Source organism: Lagopus muta, chromosome 10 (genome assembly GCF_023343835.1).
Source record: "Lagopus muta isolate bLagMut1 chromosome 10, bLagMut1 primary, whole genome shotgun sequence".
Classification (NCBI taxonomy): Eukaryota; Metazoa; Chordata; class Aves; order Galliformes; family Phasianidae; genus Lagopus; species Lagopus muta.
In genome coordinates this window covers 11464114-11487791 of record NC_064442.1, presented here as the reverse complement: position 1 = coordinate 11487791, position 23678 = coordinate 11464114, and the positions used below count along the sequence as shown (strand labels likewise).

Below are 23678 nucleotides of genomic sequence, written 5' to 3'. Positions count from 1 at the left end.
ACTGGAACAACTTAAACAGTTCTGCCCTCATGCTTCTCGTAAGGATTGTGAAGCCCTGAAGTGAGAACAGAGTTGCACAAACTTCCTGATTTACTTGAAGTCAAGTGTGAGAAGTCAGGAAATCAGCTCCGTGCTGAGCTCACAAGATGGTTTTGCTGCAGTGTTTCTCCACCTGGGCTCGGCCTGTTTACTTTATTCAAATGAGATGAGGAGGGCAGGATCTGACTTTCCCTTCTCAAATAGGGCTCCAGTTCAAATAGGTCACTTGTTTCTATGCAGCCTGCGGTAAGTTCCTAGCATAGTGTTGTGTAACTGATACTAGAAAATGGGCAGTCTTGTGGTTTCAGAACATTCACCTATTTTATGTCTGAGCACTACACATCTGTTAGTTGAGAATTATGCCTACAGAAATGGCAGTTGTAGTTCAAGCAAGGGATTGTGCTGACTACTGGGGAGATTGAAATCCAGATCTCTTCTAGAAAGAGACACCACAGCACAGCAAGTGAGAACAGCATGTCCTCAGAGCGCCACTGTGTGCACTGCAGGAAGTTTTTGCTGTCCTCTGGATTTAATCCTTTCAATGATTCTGACCTATGACAATGGTTCAGTTGAGGGAGTTCCTGTGTTTAACTGAACATGCTCTTTTGTTTGTTTCTGAACAGATCAGCATATAGCGAGTAGCAGCAGGAACTCCACACCCTGTTTACTGCTTTCTTGATACCATCCCTTTTTTAAATTGTGGCTTTCAGAAAGCAGCAATGGCTGGGGAGTGATGGCCCAGTTTGCTTGAGTTTCGTGGGAGTGCAGTGCTGCATTGCAGCTCTGGGAGCAGCAGGCATGGTAGCTGGAGAGCTGTGGTGCTGCAGTGTGATGCCAAAGCCTTGAGCTCATGCTAGTGCTTCTAGTCTGCAGTGCATAGTACTGAAAGCACAGAAGTGCTGGGCTTCTTCTGAGTGCCATCCAGAAAGTCTTCAGTGCACTACCAAGCTGGTTGGTTTCTTACTAGTGGCTGTTAGTATCTTTGAAAGAATCCCAGACTACTTTAATTTCTAAATGTTAATTATGAAGCTTTTTGAGCCCATTTGATGCTCCCGAAATACAGGCGGAACTGGCTCTGTGATGAAGGGAGCTGCTCACTCCTGTTGCCCCAGAAGCCAGCCAGGAGCTGCCAGCAAGGTTCCTTCTGGGACTACTGGCTGGGCTGCTGCCACCTGGCTGCTGGGCACCCCTTGTTCCTGCTGGCTTGGAGCTGCGTGCAGGCGCAGTGTTCAGCCAGGGCTGTGTGCTCCACCTGCTTTGTCCCCAACTCCCTGTCCCAAACTGCCATCTCAGCTGGCAGAGCAGCTTGCAAGGGTCACTGCTGCTGGTTTTTGGGTAGCTTGTCCCCTCTTCATCCTCAGATGCTGTGCTCACAGCTGTGATGGTGCTGGGGACAAGCAGTGTGCCCTGTGTGCTCCTGGGAACATGGCTGTGAAGGGATGTTGCAGCGGAGCAGTGCTGGATGGGTGGTGGTTACAGGGATTTCTAGTGACTGCATGGCATGAGCAAGAAGGAAATCCACTGCTCTCGTGTAGATAACATGATAAAGTGGCGGTGATAGGAGCAGGGGCAGCCCAGAGCCATGTGCAGGACAGCAGGGCTGTGCATGGTCACTGCCTCTGTGGTGGAACATGGCCCTGCTGTGTCAGTGAGTGGTTTCCATCCCAAAACTCCACAGAAACTGCTGAGCACTCCAGCATTTGAAGAGTCTGTAACATATAAGCAGGGTCTGATATATATTTTTTCCCTCCCCTGTGCATGCCCTAGAGAACACATGCATGCAGCAGCCCTGCTCACCCTCTCAGCATGAGCACCTCTCTGTGCATGGCTGCAGCTGCTGTAGGCATGGGCTGACTGCTTACTCTGTGGTGTGGAGGTGTGAAGCAGCGCAGTGCCCTCAGTGTGCTCTTGCTGCTCTTCATGCATGCAGCTTTCTGCCATGGCAACGTTACCCTTCACCAGCCTTCAGAAATAAAGTCGGTTTCTCATAAAGCAAACCTAGCCTGAGTCTGTATAGGAAGAAAAAGCACTCTTCTAGGGTCTGTGTATTGCTCTTAGTGAGACTCAGGGTAAGACAACACCTGCCTCACTGACAGCTATACATTGCTTCTTCTGCCCTCCCTGGGCTGCTGTAGCAATATCCAAGGCTGCGTGGCAGACTGGAGCACTTAAGAGCAGGGCAGCAGCTTGCTGCCAAAGGAGAGATGAAACCATTCCACATCTTGCCTTCACACCCCTGCTGCTTCTCCCTGAGGATCCTTGCCATCCCCCAGAGCCCATCTGGGCTCCCTGGGCCCCACACTGGGTGCATGCGGGCTGCTGGCCTCCCGTGCTGCATGCACCGCCCTTCCTCTGGTACGCTTCTGTTTGGGAATGTGACCTTGCTCCCTAGATTATTTACAGTCAAAATATTGCTGCAAGCTTATGGAACGCTTGCTTGCGCTTTTTTTTTTTTATGAGACTGAATTCCACAAAAAGATGAATTCTTTCAAGGAGGTCACGGGGCTTGGCTGTGCAAGGCCCCTGTCTGTGCCTGTAGTGGAGGTCCTGCTGCTCTCCTAGAACCCACCACCTGCCTGGGAAGGCTGCTGGCATGACTCAAGCGCAGTGCGCATGCAGCTTGGCTCCTGCCCTAGACAGCTCGTGGGACAGTGTAGTGGCTGTGTTCTGTGTGGGGACCAGCCCCCCCAGAGCTGGGTTCCCTCAACCGTAGGGCTGTGTCCCTCCATGTCAGTGGAGCAATGTGCCTTCTTGCCTGGGGTGTGCTGAAGGGTTAAGGAGTCCTGCAGCAGATGGGTGGTTGATAAGCAGATTGATTGCCTTATGCAAGGTACATAGAGTCTCACCCTCCTTCAGAAACACAGCACGTGTTCATCACAGGTAAATACCATGCTCAAAATCCCCTCTCATTGCAGCTGACCCTATGTGTGTTTATCCAAGTGGCTGGAGTTATTCCAGTCTCTCTGCTAAGTGACCTTTCCCAAATTTTTCTCTTCAAGTTGACATTTAAGAAGGGGGAAGAAGTCACAGAAACACAGTGTTTTAACAGCGATAAGGCCATACCAGTCAACAAAGCCAGGAAAGCCTCACCGGAGCCTGTTGCTGGCGGCTGGGCTTTCCCCATGGGCACAGGGACAGTGCTCCTGGCAGCCACAGGCACCGTGCTGCCTTGAGTGGAGAGGAGCCTTCTATCTCCTTTGAAAAAATCTGGGTTTTGGCAGGTGGTGGAGTGCTCTGCTTGTTTTGAAAAGGCCTGGAACAATTTGGGTAAATGTTTTACTGTCTCTTCAGGGGAAGTAAAGTTTTTCCCTGTTTTTCACATTCCTGGCTTTCTGCTTCAGCACTTCTGGTACTCGCTTCCCTCATGGGAGACATCTCTGAGATGATGTCGGTGTGCTCTGAAGGGGACTCGTTCTTCATCCCATGAGCACAAGCTTTCTTCTTCAGACTTGGAGTTCTGAGGCCGTCACAAAGGCTACCCAAGCATCCCACAGCCGCAGCGTGCTGTCCCCAGGTTTGCGCACAGTTAGGAGGCCAGCAGCAGCTGCTCAGTGCCAGCTTCTGCCTTGCTGCCCAGGGAACTGTGGCAGCCCCTTACTTGCTGCATGGCCCCCTGTCTTCCAAGGCAGGAGCTCCTTGCTGCACGTGAGCTCACAGCAGCCTGGCGTCAGCTGGCTGCTGGGCTGCTGTGGGACAGCCTGTGTCCTGGGACTTCCGTTCCCTGCTGTAACGTCAGTGTGGCTATTTTAGTCACAGGAATGTCAGCGGATAATTTCACTTTTGTTTTGTACTTTTGATAACCTTTCCCATCACAATGAGACAAGACGTCCAAGCTCAGCGCACTTCCGGGCATGGGAGGCAAAGCTATTCAGTCTGCTCTGCAGGGGAAAAGAAAAGCCTCTTTAAAAATAGCGGCACAATTGCCTGTGATGCTGGGACAAAGGAGAAAAAGGAAAAAACTCTATGCTGTCATGCACATGGAACATGGGGAGATGGCTGCACTGGGCATGAGCCTGGTGGAACGGGAACGTGGGCAGTGCTGCTGCTCCTACTGGTACCGGGCTGCATCCCACACCCAGGGGATGCCCAGGGCTGCATTCTGCACCCGTGGATGCCCACATCTGGGGCCAGGCACCACTCTGATGCCATGTGGCTATGTGCCAGTTTTCTGCCCTGTCAGGCATGGGCAGAGCGGGGCTGCCTCGACTGCTGTAGGATGAGTGCTCTACATGGTCCTCTCTTCTTCCCTGCTGCAGGCAGGCATGCACAGGCTTTTTCTCCGTCCCCATCATCCTGCCTTGGGCCGGGTTCCTTCTCTGCAGGGTTTCTGAGCTGGGTGCTTGGTCAGGCACAGGCCTCAGACGAGATAAGTCTGGTCAAACCCAAACTGCTGGAGTTCAGCTCCAGTTTTTGTTTCCTGTGGAGAGGGAGCTGGCTGAAGCAAGTTGTGTTTTCTTTCAAGCATTCAGCCCACCACTTCCCATGAACTGCTGACCCATCATGTGATGCCGGCTGCAGCAGGACTGCTTAGATGCAATGTCACAGCTTATCGGGCTGTGCGACTCCAGCAGAGTTTTGCCCACAGTTGCTGCTTTTCCCATCCTGAGCACTGGGTGAGGAGAGAGGAGAGGAGAGGAGAGGAGAGGAGAGGAGAGGAGAGGAGAGGAGAGGAGAGGAGAGGAGAGGAGAGGAGAGGAGAGGAGAGGAGAGGAGAGGAGAGACGAGGAGAGGAGAGACGAGGAGAGGAGAGGAGAGGAGAGGAGAGGAGAGGAGAGGAGAGGAGAGGAGAGGAGAGGAGAGGAGAGGAGAGGAGAGGAGAGGAGAGGAGAGACGAGGAGAACTGCTGAAGGGGCAGCTGCCTTTCCTTGTACCTTCTGTGGGTTTCAGAGCTCTGAGGAAGCTCAGCCTCTCCATAAACCTGACATCCCATCTCAAGGTCTGTGCCGTGTGATTGCAATGCTCCTCTGCATCGATCCTCTGTGGCACAGGTCCTGCTCAGCACACCTTTGGTCTCTGCAACACCTGGGCTCCAAATGGCTCGATCCCTTTTCTCAAAGCTGCAAGAAGCTTTTTGCTCAATCCAAGCATGTGACTTACAGGGAGACTCCAAAACCTGCCCTCGCCATTCCAATGCTCAAGCCTGTTTACAAAACAGTGGCTGAGGGCTGCTATTTATTGTTGCATACATATTGCATTCAGGGTTGCTAAACAGTCAAAGCTAAAATGAAAGTCATCTGAGCAGTTTGCTTTAATTAGAGTAAGATCCTGATGAATCATGAAGTCTCTTTACCTCAGAGATGCACAAGGAATTGACTTTGGCAGCAAACACCAAGGTACAGCAGTCTGCGACGCACTAGCTGCCTTTGACATCTGCTGGAAAGACTTGTTTTTCCATCCCAAGTCACATGCTAGCTTGTGATCTGATCATGAGATACAAAGGATAATCTTCCAATATTTATTTTCCTCATCATCTGGAATTCTAAAAGGCAGAGGAAAAGACTAAAAAGCAGTGTGAAACAAAAATACCAAGCCTTCTTTTTTGGCGACTTGGTGTCACTCTAATCTCAGCAGGGCACTGGGTGCTTTGCTGGCTGCTCAGGCAGGGCAGAAGTTGCCAGATGATGGCTGGCAGCAGCAATGCACATGGGGCTGGTGATGCCCTGTGTGGGGGGAGCAAGGCTGACTCATGGGCTCAGCAGTGGGTGCAGGTGAGGGGCCGTAGTGTTGGGAGGGGAGTGGGGTAGGATGGAGGACTGATGGGAAATGGAGTGGCTGCTCTGCTCTTGCTCTATGCAGCAAATAAGAAGGAGCTGTGCGAAGATGGAGGAGTCTGATGCAGTCATGTTAGGTTGTTCATGGCCTCACAAACTGTCTGGCTGTATATGTAGCTGCCTTTGCTTCTAAATTGAGTAGAAAACATTGCTACTGCATTCACAAGATGTGGGAGAGCCCCATCCTGGGACCATCGCAGGGCACCAGAGGATGGCAGGGCTCATCCTGCCCCACAGCACCGCAGATGGGCCTGTGCCAGCCTTCAGCACTAAATGTGTTTGATTATAAATGTCAGAGTCACATTTTTTATAACGATCTCTCGATGCAATTAGCTACACAGGTGGAGTTTATAGGTTTACAGTGAGCCCAGCTGAACAATTAAATCACCCTCCAATAAAATCCCCCACATGATCTCTGGGGAATTTTGCTAGCACGTCTCTCCTGTGAGCTGATGCGCACCTGTGGGATGATAGCTGTGGAGCACCAGAGGTCCCCACGCACCCCTGGCTGTGCTGGCACTGCGGCTGTCGGGACAGCAGCTGAGCTCTGGCAGCGCAGGGCTGTGCTGCTGCCGGCATGGCTCAGAACTGGCTCAGCCTGTCCTCACTGTGAGCCTCTGCTGCTGGTGGGACACGGGGCTGGGACAGCCGTGCTGCAGGCGTGGGTTATTTCACAGAACTGCCGCCTGCGGAGGAAGCGGGGTGAGGCCCCACTCTGTCAGCGCCTACCACAGCCCAGCCACAGCTATTTCAGTGCCACAGCTATTTCAGGGCAGCGAAGCTTTCCAGTAAAATGGTGTCGAGAGTGGCATGTGGGCAGTGGGGTGGTGTCCCTGTGTGAGTTTCCCTGGAGCAGGACACCAGATGCTGAGGTGCTGGTAGTGATGACAACTGGCCGTGCTGCTGCCTGCAGGGCTCACAGACTGCGGGGCTCACAGACTGCGGGGCTCATGGATTCAGGGCTCACGCTGCTCTTCCTGAAGGTGTTTCCCCAGCAGGTCTCACTGGCAACGTTCTTTTGCAGCAGAGCAGGGTGGTGGGAGCAGGGGCTGCAGAGTGGCAGTGTGCGTGCGTGCCTCAGGAGGAGCACGTGGCTCTGAGTGTGGCTCCTGGGAGAGAAGGCAACTGGTGTCTGTAAGGAAATAAGCACATGCTGAAGCACATCCTCTCAGTGGCCGTCTCCTGCTTTCCTGAATTCCTTGGGGACAATGAGCGCTTTGTAACCTCACTAGGCCCTCAGCAGCCGGCGCAGCTCCTGTGTGAGCTCAGCAGCTGTAAATCAGCGCAGTGCTATCGCTGGGGCAAGTTCGGTGCTGAGTGCTTTGATCTGCAATGCTTTTTATTTGTCACCCTCTGTGGAGATACACGCAAGGTCAGACAGAAGGCTGATGGCTGAAGGCACTCATTGCCACGGCCCAGGGAGGCCGGTGGTTTGTCACACCAGTGCTCAGGTTGCCAGCTGCAGGCCTGGGCATCGAGGCTGTATCCTTCTGCACAGGGCTGTGTGCTCTGCTGCACAGGGACTGTGTTGTATTCTGCTGCACAGGGGCTGCAGCCGTGGTTCTCACGGATGTCCTGGCACTGCACAAATAGAAATGTGTATGCAGTACACTCGTGTTCTGGCATCTGATTTCTGTTTGCCATTTACTTTCTCTGTCCATTTTGGAAATGGATCAAAACCAAGCCAACCTGAAAGTTACTGTACAAATCCTCTTGAGCCTCTCCTGATGTGACCTCAGGCGGTGCCAAACGAATAGCCAGCACTGCGTGCCAACAGCCCTCAGCCCGCACACAGTCCTGCTGTCAGGGGCAAGTCAGCTCCATCTGATGCATCTGGGCAGTGGCTGTGCAGTGTTCCTATGAGGCACTTGAGAAGGCTTACCCTGTTGGCCTGAGCCTTGTGATTGTGACAGAAGGTCACTGAGCCCCATGCTGTGCCCTGCATGCCACTGCTGCTCTGCTGGCAACTCACTGATTTGTTTTTAGTGTTGTCCTCTCCTGAAGGTGCTGTGGACCTGTCCTGGTGCCCAGCAAGCGGCACCCAGAGCTCAGGACACAGGTGGGTTCAGCAAGGCCCGGTGGGCACATCCCACGCAGGTGTCCATGCCGTGCTCCCGAATGAGCCACTCAGCCAGGTCAGCCTGGTTTTCCTGTTTACTGTCTGCATGGAAAATAGGAGCAGAGTACAAAACCTCATCCCTGGGCTATAAAAAGACACTGCTGTGTGGGCACAGGAATTTTACCTTCCCCTCCTTGCAGCCAGGCAGCGCCACAGCGGCGCCAGGTGCACGGCCAGCGGGTGGTGATGGCCACAGGGTCAGGAGAGAGGCCTGAAATAGCAGCTCCCTGCAGGAGGGACTTCTTGCAGGAGTCAGAGCCATCCAGCACTTGTCTTGGGCAGGGTGCAGAAAGGGCCCCTGGGGGCCTCAGCCAGCAGGTGATTGGGGCAGGTGGGACCCTGCCCGGACACTGATCCAACCTGCCTTTGTGTTGGTTTTACAGCATCAAGATGAGTTACTGGAATCCTAAACCAGAGAGATTGCTAAACCTTGTTTGCCTTGGATTGTTTGTCCAAAAATATACTGTGAGGTGAACTCTTTCTTCCCTTCATAACTGGCCGTAATCTTATCTGAAGCCTTCAAAGTCTTCTCAAGGAGATAATAACAACAGCAAAAAAAAGTCCAAAAGTGTTTGTTTGTGAACCTTGAGAGCAGCCGTGGCTGGGTGGGCATTCACCCGTCACCAGTCAGGGCTCCAAAAGTTGTCATTGTAGCTTGGAGCCAGAAGCAGGAGGCTGTTGGTTATGGTGTGGAGCAGCCCCAGTGCTGCAGGCACAGCTCATGGGGACATTTGTCACCGCCACCAGCCCCAAGGCCAGTGCCACCCTGCTGAGGCTGTGTGCACTCTGGCTGCCCCCACCCCGCAGCTGGGTTTTGGGTCCAGAGCAGCGGGTTTCTGCCTCCATGAAGACTTTGGAAGTGTGCTCCGGGCTCGTTCCTCAGCTTGTCACTGCAGTGTGGACTGCAAACAGAGGGAGCAGTAGCTGGGGACCCAATGAGGTGAGTGGTGGCCTTGTGGTGCCCAGCCCTGGATCCTGTTTGGGTCTGTGCCATACTGTGAGCAGCAGCACAGCAGAGTTGGAGAGCTCAGCCCAGCCATGCTGACACACTCATTTTGCATAGGTTGTGTGCACAGGCTGCTGCAGTTTGCCTCGGGTTTACCACACATTTTCATCATGTTTGCAAAATGCTCTTATCACGAATTGCACAAACCAGCCCCATCCTCATCCACTCAGAGCGATGACTCCAGCATGTCCGGTCAGCTGAGCGCACCGTGTGGCACACAGTCGTGGCTCAGAGATGCTTGAGTCTGCTACTTTCAGATTTATTTATTTTTTCCAGAGCCCTTGCACTTGGCCCGCAGAAGCGTTCTGTCAGCGCTGCAGCCGGCAGCGGGCTGAGGCCGGGACGGTGCTGCCTGCCGAGGGCTGACACGGCCTTTCCCTATGCAAATGTGCTACAGTGAAGCCCGCAGTGCAGCGAGCATCTGCGTGCCTGGTGTCGGGCTGCGTGCCACCGCTCTGCTTTGCAGCGAGGGCATGGCTGAGGCTGTGACAGAGCCCATCTCATGTCACAGATGGGGTTTGGGATGGAGTGCTGCACCCAGAGATGAATTACAGCCCCGCAGAGCCGCGTGCTGCCAGTGCTACCTGCGGGCACTGTGCTCTGGGGTCGGGTCACCGCACAGCCGGGGAAAGGCCGCTCTCGGGGTGCGGGTGGGCAGTCAGCAGATGGGGCCGACACGAGGCACTGAGTCACGGCCACGACAGCCCCCGCGTCACACGGCGCTATCAGCTGCCCAAGGGTCAAGTGACCGCAGTTCAGAACATGAAAGTGCTGTGCAAATGCCAAAAACCGAAGGTACTGAGCAACACTTCCCCGTCCCCGCGCTCGTAGGCCGTTCCCCTCCGCGGCCGCCTGGAGCAGCAGCGCACCCGCCCGGCCGCACGACACCGCACAGCACCGCTGCCGCCGCCGGGAGGCGCTGCGCTGCCGCCCGCAGCTCTCTCGCAGCCGGCCCGCTGCGTGTGGGCTGCCGGGGAGGCGCAGGTTAGACAGGTGGTGGTGCTTGGTGCTGTTACTCTAGCAGAAAAATGCGTGTCACCGCTCTTACAAAAAGGGCAGCTGGGGTGGCTCCTGTCCAGCTGCCTGCTCTCCGCAGACACCAGTCTGCCTCGGAAATGCCGCTGCCCACCTTTACGAGCCCGGCTCCAGTAGCACACCCGCCAGCAGCATTCAGCAGTGGCCACTTTCCCCCAGGCTTTGTGCTGGCACAAACTCGCCTCACTACTGCCAGCGCGATAATTTTTCCACTTGCAGTTTCGGGCATTCAATCCAGCCTGCCCTCACCAGCTGTGTGCTGCCCATCTGGCTCTAAGCACGGCGCAACAAAGGCAAAACGTGTGTGTGTGCAGCCGGACAGGTGGCCTCCGTGGGAGCACGGTGCCCACAGCGCTGCCTGTGTCAGGGTCAGGCTTCTCCCTGTGGAGCTGGGCTGCCCGCTGGGGCTCCCTGTCCCCCAACACACACAGGAGCAGTGTGCTGCTGGCATCAGCTCCGGATCATAGAATGGTGGTCACTTCTGAAGGTCACACACAGCCTCTCCATGGCTAATTTGCTGTCTGTGGCTGACAAAAGCAGGATGGATCAAATGTCTTCCAACAGATCTGTGTTAAAAATGAAGTACTGATGCTTGGAGAACTGACAGTCCCACCAGAAATAATGCAGGCTGCTGAGAGCCCTGGCTGCCTCATAAACAGCATCTTCCCACATTGTCAGAACAGCTTATCTGCTATAGGAATAAATAAGCAGTTACTTGAATGAAAATGTTAATGGCAGAGATATAAATCATGTTGCTCTGCTGTAAAAATATGCTGCAGCTTAGAAGTGCATCCTTATTTCTCAGATGTATGAAAATGCAGGTGCTTGTATGAAGAAGATAGATATGCATAGCTATGTCTTTCTCTCTGTATTTATGCATAATGATATGCATGTGTTGTACTCAGACCAGCAGCCAAAACCACCTGGCAGTCGGCCCCTCTGCCCAAGACATGCTTGGTGTGAGGCACGGAGCTCCCCTCCGAGGTCTGACTGGATCCCTCCTGCTCAGGATGTAACATAGCAACCACTGCTTGGTGCCAGGGAGGCCATATCTCAGAGTTAATTGTTGCTGCCCTTACTAATGGCCACTGCTGTGGCTTCTGGCGTGTTGCTGAACCAAGCTAGGGAAACAGAGGTTTGTGAGTAGAGCCCTTGGAGCAGCTGGCTGTGCAGGGAAGTGTGCAGCAGTGATGGGTGCAAAGCCGTGCTAGTTCTTGGTATACAGCTGAGCTACCCTTTCCTAAAGGATGGATGTGGCTGCATTGGAGGAACTGTCTGCACCATGTTTCACCCTGCTCAGCAGCTGCTGCAACCACAGAGCGGACGGTCGGCCTTGGTGCAATGACTGATTAAGGGAGCCCCTCCACAAGCCGGTGTCTGCATCTTCCTGTTGGCTTCTGCTCTTGAAGGAGCGATGGCTGTGTCTGTGTTGGGGCTCCCATTGGGCACCAGCACACCCCGGCACTGCTGCTGCTGGCCCTGAGCTGATGTGAGCATCGGCTGCAGCACCAGCAAGGGGTTATATAAAGCAGAAGTGGTTTATATAAGCCTATTTTATCTGCAAATCATTTATATTTAGAACACCTATTTCTGCTGGAAACCCTAAAAGCGTGTTACATAAGAGCCTGATAAATCCTTTGGCTTAGTGTTTCAGCAGAGGGAGGGAGCATTCGGTGCATGGGGCGTTCAGATTCGTTTTGTAACCAGAGCCTGAATGTGCCACCTGCAGCTGGGCTCGGGATCCTCTCTCCTCTCTCCACAGCACCTTGATTAGAGCAGAACATGTCCCTGTGCTGCTTGGTGTTACACCCACCGGACTGCAGCTGCTGGCCTTCCCTGAGCTCACTCTTGGGTGAGCCATGGGTGAACGGCACAGGGACAATGGCTGTCCCACTTCCACAGGGCACCACGCATTTTGCCCAGGTTCCTCGTGGTCCCACTCCCAGAGGGCGGGCAGGAGGGCACTGAACCCCGCGCCCTGTGAGCAGTAGCAGTGTCTCCCCTGTGGCACTGTCTCCCACGGGATGTGTGACCCCTCGCTCCCCATCACGGATCATGTGTCTTAAGCAAATTCTTCTCATACTTCGCTTGAGCCAGATGCTGTAAATTGGATTAATGTGGTGCCGGGAGAGATTTCTAGAAATATTTAAAACTAGCACTAATGGGAAAGTAGCTTATGGACTGCCCAAGGGTCAGGGGGTTTCAGTGGCTGCTGGTGGTGCAAAACTTCCCACTGAGGAGCAGAGGAGTATTTGGGGCAGTGGCTGTTTCAATGCAATGGATACACAAGGCTGAGTTGGTGCCATTGCCATCACTGGAGCATCCCCACAGCTGGGAACACAACAACCTGCAGCAAATGCATACTGGCACTAGCAGCTGCTGGCTGTTTGAAGGCAGGCAGCTGAGAGATACGTGATGTGGTTTTCATGTTGCTTGCACTGCAGCTCTGAAAGTAGCCTGGGAGCAGCACAAGAGAAATACCGCTCCCCTGAGGCCCTGCGCCTCATCCCGCTGCTTGGCTGTGCCTCCGTGGCCGCATCAGTTCAATAGATATGGAGCCAGGTTGATGGGTTGTAAGCAATACTTTATGGCCTTCATCTGATGAAAAAGAGGGATGGCAGTGCTGAGAGCAGGTGAAGGAGCACACCATGTAAATGGTCACAGTCCGTCGCATTTTGGGGCCCGACAAACATGAAGAATCATGTAGGTATCCATGTGATAATTATCTACATAGAAGTAACAATCTTTCAGTAAGTGTCAATACCATATTTGCTAAGAAACTCTGTAGTATTAGCAGAAAGAATTCTGAGAGGCAGACATAATAGAAAATAAAAAACAAACCCATCTGCTTTATTAATCATGGCTTTAAAAATGTCTCTGCTAGCTATGCAGCTATTTCAAGAACTGTACTGTTTAAATCTATATCCAAACAAACACAGAAGCCACAATAAATCTGTCATTCAGTTATTCAGTTCTGTGGCTTTAAATGATGAAAAACACTAAAATTCAAGAGCAACATTAGATGGAAACGTTGTCTTTGTGCAGCTTGTAACACTGGGGATTTAGCTGCTAATCCTCTCAATATGGGAACTGTTGAGTCACAGCCTGACCCACTGATTGAGCACCTGTGGAAAGGACCCAGTCAGCCCTGGGAGCACAGGTGAAGGCAATTCAGCTGTGTGACCAGCAGGGGTGGAGCCTGGCTGCACCTCTCTCAGACCCTATTTAATGGCTGACTGCCGTAGGGAAGCATCTCTGGTTGGATTTCCTTCTTTTGTAGATCTTTCTCATGAGCACAGATCTTCAGAGATGGGTGAGTACCTTTCCTTTGTCTTTGTAACACCATTCCATTTGTGTTAGTCCCTTTGCTACTGCACTCCTGTACACCTTCCCCTGTATTGACCCTTGTGGTTATAGCACTCTCCAAATGGCATCCCTAAGGAAAGGAATGGGAAAATGTCCCTTTACCACCAGTGTGGGCCTAGACATCTGTGCTGACTTCTATTAGCTCCAGCCTGGAGGTGTGAGTGGAAACAGAGTGGTGGTCACCATGCAGGAAATGGATCCTGGCAGTATGTGTAGTATGGATACCTGTTTGGAAAGGTGCTGTGGGGATTTGTCCTTATCTTGTACCTGCCATGGGGGGATTAAGGAGGCCATGAGACCTCCATGCTGCCCAGCACCCGGGGCACGGCCTGAGGAGCACGGAGGAATTCACGCGCTGAGGAAGGCTGAATCTCACCAGGCCTCATCTCTGAGTGGGCAGCAGGCTGAGCGGGCAGGAGGTGACTTCCATGTCCTGAGCTGTGTCCAGCTGCAAGCAACTGCTGGCAGAATGCTCTAAGCCTGGACCAGAAGTTGTGAAAACGAGGAAAAAGGTTGAAGTCATATGGAAGTTGAGCAGGACAAAACAGTCTTCCGCTGACTAAGAAACAAATTGCAAAACTAGGGGGAAAAAAATAGCACACCAACAACCAATTCAGTGATGTTGATGTGTTTAGTGACACATCAACATAGAACATTAACAGTAAGGGGAGATTAACCCCAATGCGAAAAATGGAGAAGGAGGAAGCCCTTCCCCTTGTCTCCTCCACAAGGCCATACTCTCAATGGCAGTCCTTGCCTCCAGCTGACACCAACCGAAGCCACCCCTGTCCCTGCTTGAATGAAGGACACGATAGATGGGGAGGTAGGCACAGCTGCCGTGCCACAGTACAGGAGGATCTTGGCTGGTGCCTCCATTGGACAAGAAGTGTAGAAGCAATCGATTCCTGAAGGCAGTGCACAAGTGCTTCCTGAGAGGCCCTCGAGCCCACAGGTGCCAGCGCCCTTCCACTGGGAATAATGGGAGGTTAGGGTTGTACAAGTGATCGCATTGCTTGGCTCTGAATTCAGGCCAGTCACAAGGTCCCTGTCCTGCACCCAGCATCCTTTCTCACTTCTCACTGTACATAACATTCTGGCTGGGTGACATAAAGGTTAAAAGTAAATTTGGCTGCAGTAGGACAGTGCACAGATTAGGAGAGGAATGTTATTATCGTTGTTCACTATAGAAGGACTGCTTTGCAGTCAGGATGCGATAGACAAACGCCAGCAAAAAGACAGTCACTGTGTGCAAGGGCTGACAGAAGTGCTTGCAGAACGGTGCTGGCTGTGCTGTTCAGAGGCTTATTTCCCCTGCACCAATAACCAGAAGGAACCTGAACAACAGTGTGGCTCCAGCTTCTCAGAAGCCCAGCTGCGATTCTCTGCACCCTGCGGCAGGAAGGAGCAGAGCAGGGGGTGAGGAGCTGCTGGCCCCACAGAGCTCACTGAGCTGTGCTGCAGAAGCACCTCTGAGTGCAGCGTGGGCCCTCTTATAGCCGTGTATGGGATTATATATAGCAAATCTTATTAAGTTAAAACTAAATACAATTGTCAGAATTGGCTGACTGTGACTGAGAACTCTTGATCAGAACGAACTGTTCAGTGCTATTAGAGCCCGTGTGATGACAGTGCGTTCAACATGCTCTGTCCTGGTTGTTACATAAGGGTAAACATCTCTAGCTGAAGTCATTGTTAGATACACTTTAAATGATGCCTTTAATTAAAGACCACATACAGGAGAAAAGGTACTCTTAAAAGATGGCTAGCGTCCTCATTTCTTGCTTTTTTATTAAACAAGGGTGTTCCATTTTCCTTGGCAAGCACCATGGCACTAAACAGTCATCCTTTTACCTGGCTTACAATATAAGTTTTTTCTGTGATTTGTTTCAAAAGATAATTTAGTTGCTAGGTCACAGCTCAAGGACCATGCACGGAACTGTCCTACTTTCCTCCAGGGGTGGGCAGGGCTGTGAGCACAGCACAAACCCCCCCACCCCAGGGTGCTTCTCAAAGCCCTGCTCTGACCATTCTCATACCGCAGGGCTTCTGCCTCTTATCCTGGAAGAACCCAACTCCACGCCTTGAGTTATCGTTGTTTTCTAGCAGTAGATTTAACTCTGCATGATCCTTGCAGAGCATTTCCACTTTCTTTAATCTCTGCACAGGGGATTACTCCTCCTTAATAAGCACAGTGGTCTGGCTGTACCCTCCAATTGCCAGCATGTGCAACCTCTTCAAGCAGGGCTGGCACCACTGCTGCAAGTCAAAGGAGAGAAGAACTGCACAGTCTCAGCACCTGTGTGCTGCTTTCTTGTGTAAAATGCTCCTACTCTACTGTCACAAGCTGAGGCTGTATTTTTTAAGCGTACTTTTGCACAAGATGTGCTTTCAGCCTGAATTTTAACTGCAGTTCCTAAGCGCTTCCCCTATTCCTGTGGAGATGTTGCTGCACTCCAGCCCAGACACTCCCTTATGGGAAAGGGCCAACATCCTTCCTCCTGCCCCAGCCCCATCTATACAAAGGGAAGGGGCTATGCCAAAGCTCAGCAGCACACACAGTGTCCTTGTTCTAACAAAGCTGCAGCTGCCAGAGAAGCAGAAATGGAAACATTATGGAAAAAGTTCCTGGAGTTTGACAGAAGATGCAGTTTTATTGTATAGCTAATTAGCTACCTCAGGAATGGCTCTGATGGGAAGAACTAGGAAAGAAGTAAATACTGTTGCCCTTAAAGCATGCTGCAGCAGATGCTTGGTCTACATGTTTCCAAATACCTTGTAGCAGTTACCTGGTCTTGCTCCTGAAATCTCTTTATTGTGCAACACTGGTGGGCTACTCTGCTGCTGCAGGTTGTCAGTGACATGAAGGCACTGCATGCAGGTGCACTGTTCTTTCCACTTTGATAACAAGTTTAAAAACTTAATTGCTGCCCACTTGCACTCTGAAATTGAATCATATAGCAAAAGGAAAACTAGACAGAATGTGGGCCCCTTACTTAATGAAAGGGGGGGGAGGGGGGGTTCTGGTAATGGGGGATGCTGAGAAGGCAGAGATACTGAATGCCTTCTTTACTTCTGTCTTGAGTGAAAAGGCTCTCCTTCAGGTTTCCCACACCCTGGAGGTTAGTGAGAGGGTCTGGGGAATGGGAGACTTCCCTTCAGTCAGGAAAGAGGAGGTGCGTGAGCGCCTAGGCAGTACTAAGGTCCACAAGTGTATGGGACCTGATGGGGTGCATCCACGTGTGCTGAGGGAGCTGGCGGAGGTCATTGCCGGACCGCTCTCCATCATTTTTGAGAGGTCTTGGATAACAGGGGAGGTCCCTGAAGACTGGAGGATAGCCAATGTCACTCCGGTCTTCAAAAAGGGCAAAAAGGAAGACCTGGGTAATTATAGGCCAGTCAGCCTCACCTCTGTCCCTGGAAAGGTGATGGAACAGCTGGTGCTGGATGCCATCTCCAGACAACTGGAAGAAAAGGAGGTTATCAGGAGTAGTCAGCATGGATTCACCGAGGGGAGGTCGTGCTCGACCAACCTGGTGGCCTTCTATGATGTTGTCACATGCTGGGTGGATGGGGGGAGAGCAGTGGATGTAGTCTACCTTGATTTTAGAAAGGCATTTGATACTGCCTCCCACGACATCCTTATAACAAAGCTGAGGAAGTGTGGGATAGACGAGAGGACAGTGAGGTGGGTTGAGAACTGGCAAAGCACAGAGGGTCATCGTTGGCGGTGCAGAGTCTGGCTGGAGACCTGTAACCAGTGGTGTCCTCCAGGGTCTGTGCTGGGTCCGGTCTTGTTCAACATCTTCATCAATGACCTTGATGAGGGGATAGTGGCCACCCTCAGCAAGTTTGCTGATGATACGAAGTTGGGAGGATTGGCTGACACGCCTGAAGGCTGTGCTGCCATTCAGCGAGACCTGGACAGGCTGGAGAGCTGGGCAGTAAGAAACCAGATGAGGTTTAACAAAGGCAAGTGTAGAGTCTTACACCTAGGGAGGAATAATTGCATGCACCAATACAGGCTGGGGGATGAGCTGCTGGAGAGGAGCTCTGCAGAGAGGGACCCAGGTGTCCTGGTGGACGACAGCTTGGCCATGAGCCAGTAGTGTGCCCTTGTGGCCAAAAAGGCCAATGGCATTCTGGTGTGCATTAAAAAGAGTGTGTCCAGCAGGTCAAAGGAGGTGATCCTCCCCTTCCACTCTGCCCTGGTGAGGCCTCATCTGGAGTGCTGTGTCCAGTTCTGGGCTCCCCAGTACAAAAAAGACAGGGATGTCTTGGAAAGAGTCCAGCAGAGGGCCACAAAGATGGTGAAGGTCCTGGAGCATCTCTCCTATGAGGAAAGGCTGAGTGAAATGGGTCTGTTCAGACTCAAGGAAAGAAGACTGAGAGGGGACCTGATCCAGGTTTATAAATATCTGAGGTGTGGGGGCCATAGTGGTGAGGCCAATCTCCTTTCAGTGGTACATGGAGACAGGACAAGGGGAAACGGACATAAGCTACAGCATAGGAATGTGCGCAAGAACTTCTTTACGGTGAGGTGACGGAGCACTGGAACAGGCTGCCCAGGGAGGTGGTGGAGTCTCCTTCTCTGGAGATGTTCAAGACCTGCCTGGATGCCTACCTGTGCAACCTGCTGTAGGGAACCTGCTTTGGGAGGGGGGTTGGACTCAATGATCTCTAGAGATCCCTTCCAACCCCTACAAATCTGCGATTATGTGATTCTGTGGCCTCGTGCGCTCATGAAAATTACTGAGTGCAGACGGATTGCAAAAAGGGGAGGTGGGATTTGGGTGTAGGGTCCCCAGCCCCGAGCTGGGTGCACGGCTGCGCCCGCACCGGGGAAAGGCATTGTGACATCACAGGCGGGGCATGACATCAGTCTTTATCAAGTCACGCTGGCGGCCTCCCCCAGCTCAGACACTTGGAGCACTCGCTCCGTCCTGGTGGTCACTGCTGGAGCTCTGCTCTGGGTGACAGCCACTTGTGTGTTGAGAGCGGTCCTTGGGAGAGAGCAGGATGAAGCTCAGCCTGACTCTCTTCCTCATCTTACTTGCTTTCATCTCTCCAATTCCTGACACGTCCAGCTGCCTCAGCTGGGTCGGGAATTGGGACAAAAAGCTGCTCCATCCCGAGGAGCAGCATCCCTTAGAGACCGAGTGCCAGCCCTCCAGCTGGCTCTCCTGGCTTGGTCTAACCACCTGCCCCACCAAGATCGAGGATGGCAACAAAAGGAACGTCCTTCACCAGGAGCACGGACCTACTGACACCAAGAGCCAGCCCTCCAACTGGCTCTGCTGGTTTTGCCGAACCATCTGCTCCAACCAGATGGAGGACGGGAACAAAAGGCAGGTCCTTCACGAGAAGCAGAGCCCGGTTGAGATCAAGGCCCAGCCCTTCAACTGGCTCTGCTGGTTTGGCCTAACCCCCTGCCCCACCAAGATGGAGGACCAGAAGAAAAACCAGGTCCTTCCCAAGGAGCAGCGTCCGATTGAGTCCAAGAGCCAGCCCTCCAACTGGCTCTGCTGGTTTGGCCTAACCACCTGCCCCACCAAGATGGAAGACGGGAAGAAAGGCCAGGTCCTTCCCGAGGAGCAGAGCCTGTTTGAGTCCAAGAGCCAGCCCTCCAACTGGCTCTGCAGGCTTGGACTGACATCCTGCTCCACCAAGATCGAGGACAGAAAGAGAGACCAGGTCCTTCCCGAGGAGCAGCGTCCGATTGAGTCTGAGAGCCAGCCCTCCAACTGGCTCTGCAGGCTTGGACTGACATCCTGCTCCACCAAGATCGAGGACAGAAAGAGAGACCAGGTCCTTCCTGAGGAGCAGAGCCTGTTTGAGTCCAAGAGCCAGCCCTCCAACTGGCTCTGCAGGCTTGGACTGACATCTTGCTCCACCAAGATCGAGGACAGGAAGAAAGGCCAGGTCCTTCCCGAGGAGCAGAGCCCGTCTGAGTCCAAGAGCCAGCCCTCCAACTGGCTCTGCAGACTTGGACTGACATCTTGCTCCACCAAGACCGAGGACGGGAAGAAGAACAAGGTCTTTGATGAGGAGCAGAGCCCCGTTGAGACCAAGGGCCAGCCCTCCAACTGGCTCTGCTGGATTGGACTGAACACCTGTCCTCAGAATGGAGAGAAAAAAGTCGTGCGTCCTGAGAAGAGCCTGCCCGTTAATGCTGAGCACCGTGCCTCCCACTGGCCCTTCTGGATTGGCCTTTCTCCACACCCCAGATGGGTCCCGGAAAGGGCCAGCGAGTCTGTTGATCCAGAGGGCCCAAAGCAGCAGTCCCCGCACACCGAGCAAAAGGCCTTCAGCGTGCTTGACATCCTCAACATCTTCAAGGACTTAATAAGGCCAACCCTGATAATCTGCGTCATTCTGGATTTATGGGGAGACTGCTACCTGTTCCGGCTGCTGTGGGTTGCCTACCAGCTCTGGAGAGATCTGTGAAGACATCAGGCACAGGTAAGCGCTCGGGATTCATACTGCACAGAAGGGACTGAGGGTGGGGAGCGGGGAACCGCAAAGGTCTGGTCTGTGAGGGCTTCCAAGCAAAGCAGACCGCCAGAGCTCCATCAGCTCTCCCCAGAGACTTGCCCGGCCGTAGGGCTGACAGCCAGCCCAGACTCCCATGCAAAACGGGGCCTGCCGGAGGTGCCCTGAGCCCCACGGGCTGCCCCGAGCTGTCTTGGGACACTGGAGAAGCGGCGCAAGAATCAGAGCCCTGCAGGGCGATGCTCTGCAAAACGAGCCTGCATCCCTTTCTCTGTGCTCATGCCGTGTCATTTCCAGGGAACGGAACTAACGGCCTCAGCTTCAGAACGGGAAGAGTGTGATTTCCACAAGGCGCTTCTGTCCATCTGGCAGCCTGTGGGTCAAATGGTGACCAAAGGTGGCGCTGAAGGCAACTGCGATGACAACAACATCTTCCACTGGGTGGACACCAACCTCCCCCAGATCATCACCTCCATTTTCCATCAGTCATGAAATAAATAACATCATCATTTCCACAGCCTGTGTCATTGTGGTGGCAGTGCGTCCGGGACAGTGGCAGCACTAAAGGCATTGGTGCAGGACAGCGCTGCTGTTCGGGGACTGGGGGCATGTTCCTAGGCAGGAGGAAGGGCGGTGGGCCAGGGATAAAAGAGGCATCGGTGGCTGTGAAGCGTCCAGAGACAGCCATGCCCCAGGGGAGAGAGCACATGTTGAGCGCAAGAACTTCTTTACGGTGAGGTGACGGAGCTCTGGAACAGGCTGCCCAGGGAGGTGGTGGAGTCTCCTTTTCTGGAGATGTTCAAGTCCTGCCTGGATGCTGACCTGTGCAACCTGCTGTAGGGAACCTGCTTTGGGAGGGGGGTTGGACTCAATGATCTCTAGAGATCCCTTCCAACCCCTACAAATCTGCGATTATGTGATTCTGTGGCCTCGTGCGCTCATGAAAATTACTGAGTGCAGACGGATTGCAAAAAGGGGAGGTGGGATTTGGGTGTAGGGTCCCCAGCCCCGAGCTGGGTGCACGGCTGCGCCCGCACCGGGGAAAGGCATTGTGACATCACAGGCGGGGCATGACATCAGTCTTTATCAAGTCACGCTGGCGGCCTCCCCCAGCTCAGACACTTGGAGCACTCGCTCCGTCCTGGTGGTCACTGCTGGAGCTCTGCTCTGGGTGACAGCCACTTGTGTGTTGAGAGCGGTCCTTGGGAGAGAGCAGGATGAAGCTCAGCCTGACTCTCTTCCTCATCTTACTTGCTTTCATCTCTCCAATTCCTGACACGTCCAGCTGCCTCAGCTGGGTCGGGAATTGGGACAAAAAGCTGCTCCATCCCGAGGAGCAGCATCCCTTAGAGACCGAGTGCCAGCCCTCCAGCTGGCTCTCCTGGCTTGGTCTAACCACCTGCCCCACCAAGATCGAGGATGGCAACAAAAGGAACGTCCTTCACCAGGAGCACGGACCTACTGACACCAAGAGCCAGCCCTCCAACTGGCTCTGCTGGTTTTGCCGAACCATCTGCTCCAACCAGATGGAGGACGGGAACAAAAGGCAGGTCCTTCACGAGAAGCAGAGCCCGGTTGAGATCAAGGCCCAGCCCTCCAACTGGCTCTGCTGGTTTGGCCTAACCCCCTGCCCCACCAAGATGGAGGACCAGAAGAAAAACCAGGTCCTTCCCAAGGAGCAGCGTCCGATTGAGTCCAAGAGCCAGCCCTCCAACTGGCTCTGCTGGTTTGGCCTAACCACCTGCCCCACCAAGATGGAAGACGGGAAGAAAGGCCAGGTCCTTCCCGAGGAGCAGAGCCTGTTTGAGTCCAAGAGCCAGCCCTCCAACTGGCTCTGCAGGCTTGGACTGACATCTTGCTCCACCAAGATCGAGGACAGGAAGAAAGGCCAGGTCCTTCCCGAGGAGCAGAGCCCGTCTGAGTCCAAGAGCCAGCCCTCCAACTGGCTCTGCAGACTTGGACTGACATCTTGCTCCACCAAGACCGAGGACGGGAAGAAGAACAAGGTCTTTGATGAGGAGCAGAGCCCCGTTGAGACCAAGGGCCAGCCCTCCAACTGGCTCTGCTGGATTGGACTGAACACCTGTCCTCAGAATGGAGAGAAAAAAGTCGTGCGTCCTGAGAAGAGCCTGCCCGTTAATGCTGAGCACCGTGCCTCCCACTGGCCCTTCTGGATTGGCCTTTCTCCACACCCCAGATGGGTCCCGGAAAGGGCCAGCGAGTCTGTTGATCCAGAGGGCCCAAAGCAGCAGTCCCCGCACACCGAGCAAAAGGCCTTCAGCGTGCTTGACATCCTCAACATCTTCAAGGACTTAATAAGGCCAACCCTGATAATCTGCGTCATTCTGGATTTATGGGGAGACTGCTACCTGTTCCGGCTGCTGTGGGTTGCCTACCAGCTCTGGAGAGATCTGTGAAGACATCAGGCACAGGTAAGCGCTCGGGATTCATACTGCACAGAAGGGACTGAGGGTGGGGAGCGGGGAACCGCAAAGGTCTGGTCTGTGAGGGCTTCCAAGCAAAGCAGACCGCCAGAGCTCCATCAGCTCTCCCCAGAGACTTGCCCGGCCGTAGGGCTGACAGCCAGCCCAGACTCCCATGCAAAACGGGGCCTGCCGGAGGTGCCCTGAGCCCCACGGGCTGCCCCGAGCTGTCTTGGGACACTGGAGAAGCGGCGCAAGAATCAGAGCCCTGCAGGGCGATGCTCTGCAAAACGAGCCTGCATCCCTTTCTCTGCGCTCATGCCGTGTCATTTCCAGGGAATGGAACAAACGGCCTCAGCTTCAGAACGGGAAGAGTGTGATTTCCACAAGGCGCTTCTGTCCATCTGGCAGCCTGTGGGTCAAATGGTGACCAAAGGTGGCGCTGAAGGCAACTGCGATGACAACAACATCTTCCACTGGGTGGACACCAACCTCCCCCAGATCATCACCTCCATTTTCCATCAGTCACGAAATAAACAACATCATCATTTCCACAGCCTGTGTCATTGTGGTGGCAGTGCGTCCGGGACAGTGGCAGCACTAAAGGCATTGGTGCAGGACAGCGCTGCTGTTCGGGGACTGGGGGCATGTTCCTAGGCAGGAGGAAGGGCGGTGGGCCAGGGATAAAAGAGGCATCGGTGGCTGTGAAGCGTCCAGAGACAGCCATGCCCCAGGGGAGAGAGCACATGTTGAGCGCAAGAACTTCTTTACGGTGAGGTGACGGAGCACTGGAACAGGCTGCCCAGGGAGGTGGTGGAGTCTCCTTCTCTGGAGATGTTCAAGACCTGCCTGGATGCCTACCTGTGCAACCTGCTGTAGGGAACCTGCTTTGGGAGGGGGGTTGGACTCAATGATCTCTAGAGATCCCTTCCAACCCCTACGATTCTGTGATTCAACAGGTACACAGCTATCAGCATAACCAGTTGGTTACACACTCAGGCTGTAATCACAGATGTACCCCTGCCCAACATCCCTTACGCTCAGGCTGTACACAGTTGTAGAAGCACACAGAATCATAGAATGGCCTGCTTGAAAAGAACCACAACGATCATTCAGTTTCAACCCACCTGCTGTGTGCAGGGTCACAAACCAGCAGACCAAGCTGCCCAGAGCCACATCCAGTCTGGCCTTGAATGCCTCCAGGGATGGGGCATCCACAGCCTCCTTTGGAACCTGTTCTGGGGCATCACCACCCTCTGAGTGATTTCTCCTGATATCTAACCTAAACCTCCCCTGTCTCACTTTAAAACCACTTCTCCTTGTCCTATCCCCCTACCATATCCCCTACCATATCCCTTGTCCCGCCCCATCTCTGGAGCCTGCCCTCCTCAAGACAGGCTTCTACTCTCCCTGAGCTCCTTGCAGCACAG

General features: G+C 53.5%; 1 protein-coding gene across 14 annotated transcripts; it reads left to right on the top strand.

The window, feature by feature from the left end:
- The first annotated feature begins 4879 nt into the window (after positions 1-4879).
- Positions 4880-23666, top strand: LOC125698483 (uncharacterized). 14 transcript variants are annotated; one of them, XM_048956896.1, is made up of 4 exons: positions 4880-18633; positions 18976-19027; positions 19256-19795; positions 20123-23666. In XM_048956896.1, exon 4 carries the CDS (start codon positions 21043-21045, stop codon positions 22240-22242), a length of 1200 nt encoding a protein of 399 aa, XP_048812853.1. In that variant the 5' UTR covers positions 4880-18633; positions 18976-19027; positions 19256-19795; positions 20123-21042; the 3' UTR covers positions 22243-23666. The 14 variants fall into 14 exon arrangements, with proteins under 14 accessions (XP_048812853.1, XP_048812850.1, XP_048812851.1 ...); XM_048956893.1 differs by having other exon boundaries at positions 4880-13283; positions 18421-19795; XM_048956894.1 differs by having other exon boundaries at positions 18976-19795.
- The last annotated feature ends 12 nt before the right edge of the window (positions 23667-23678 follow it).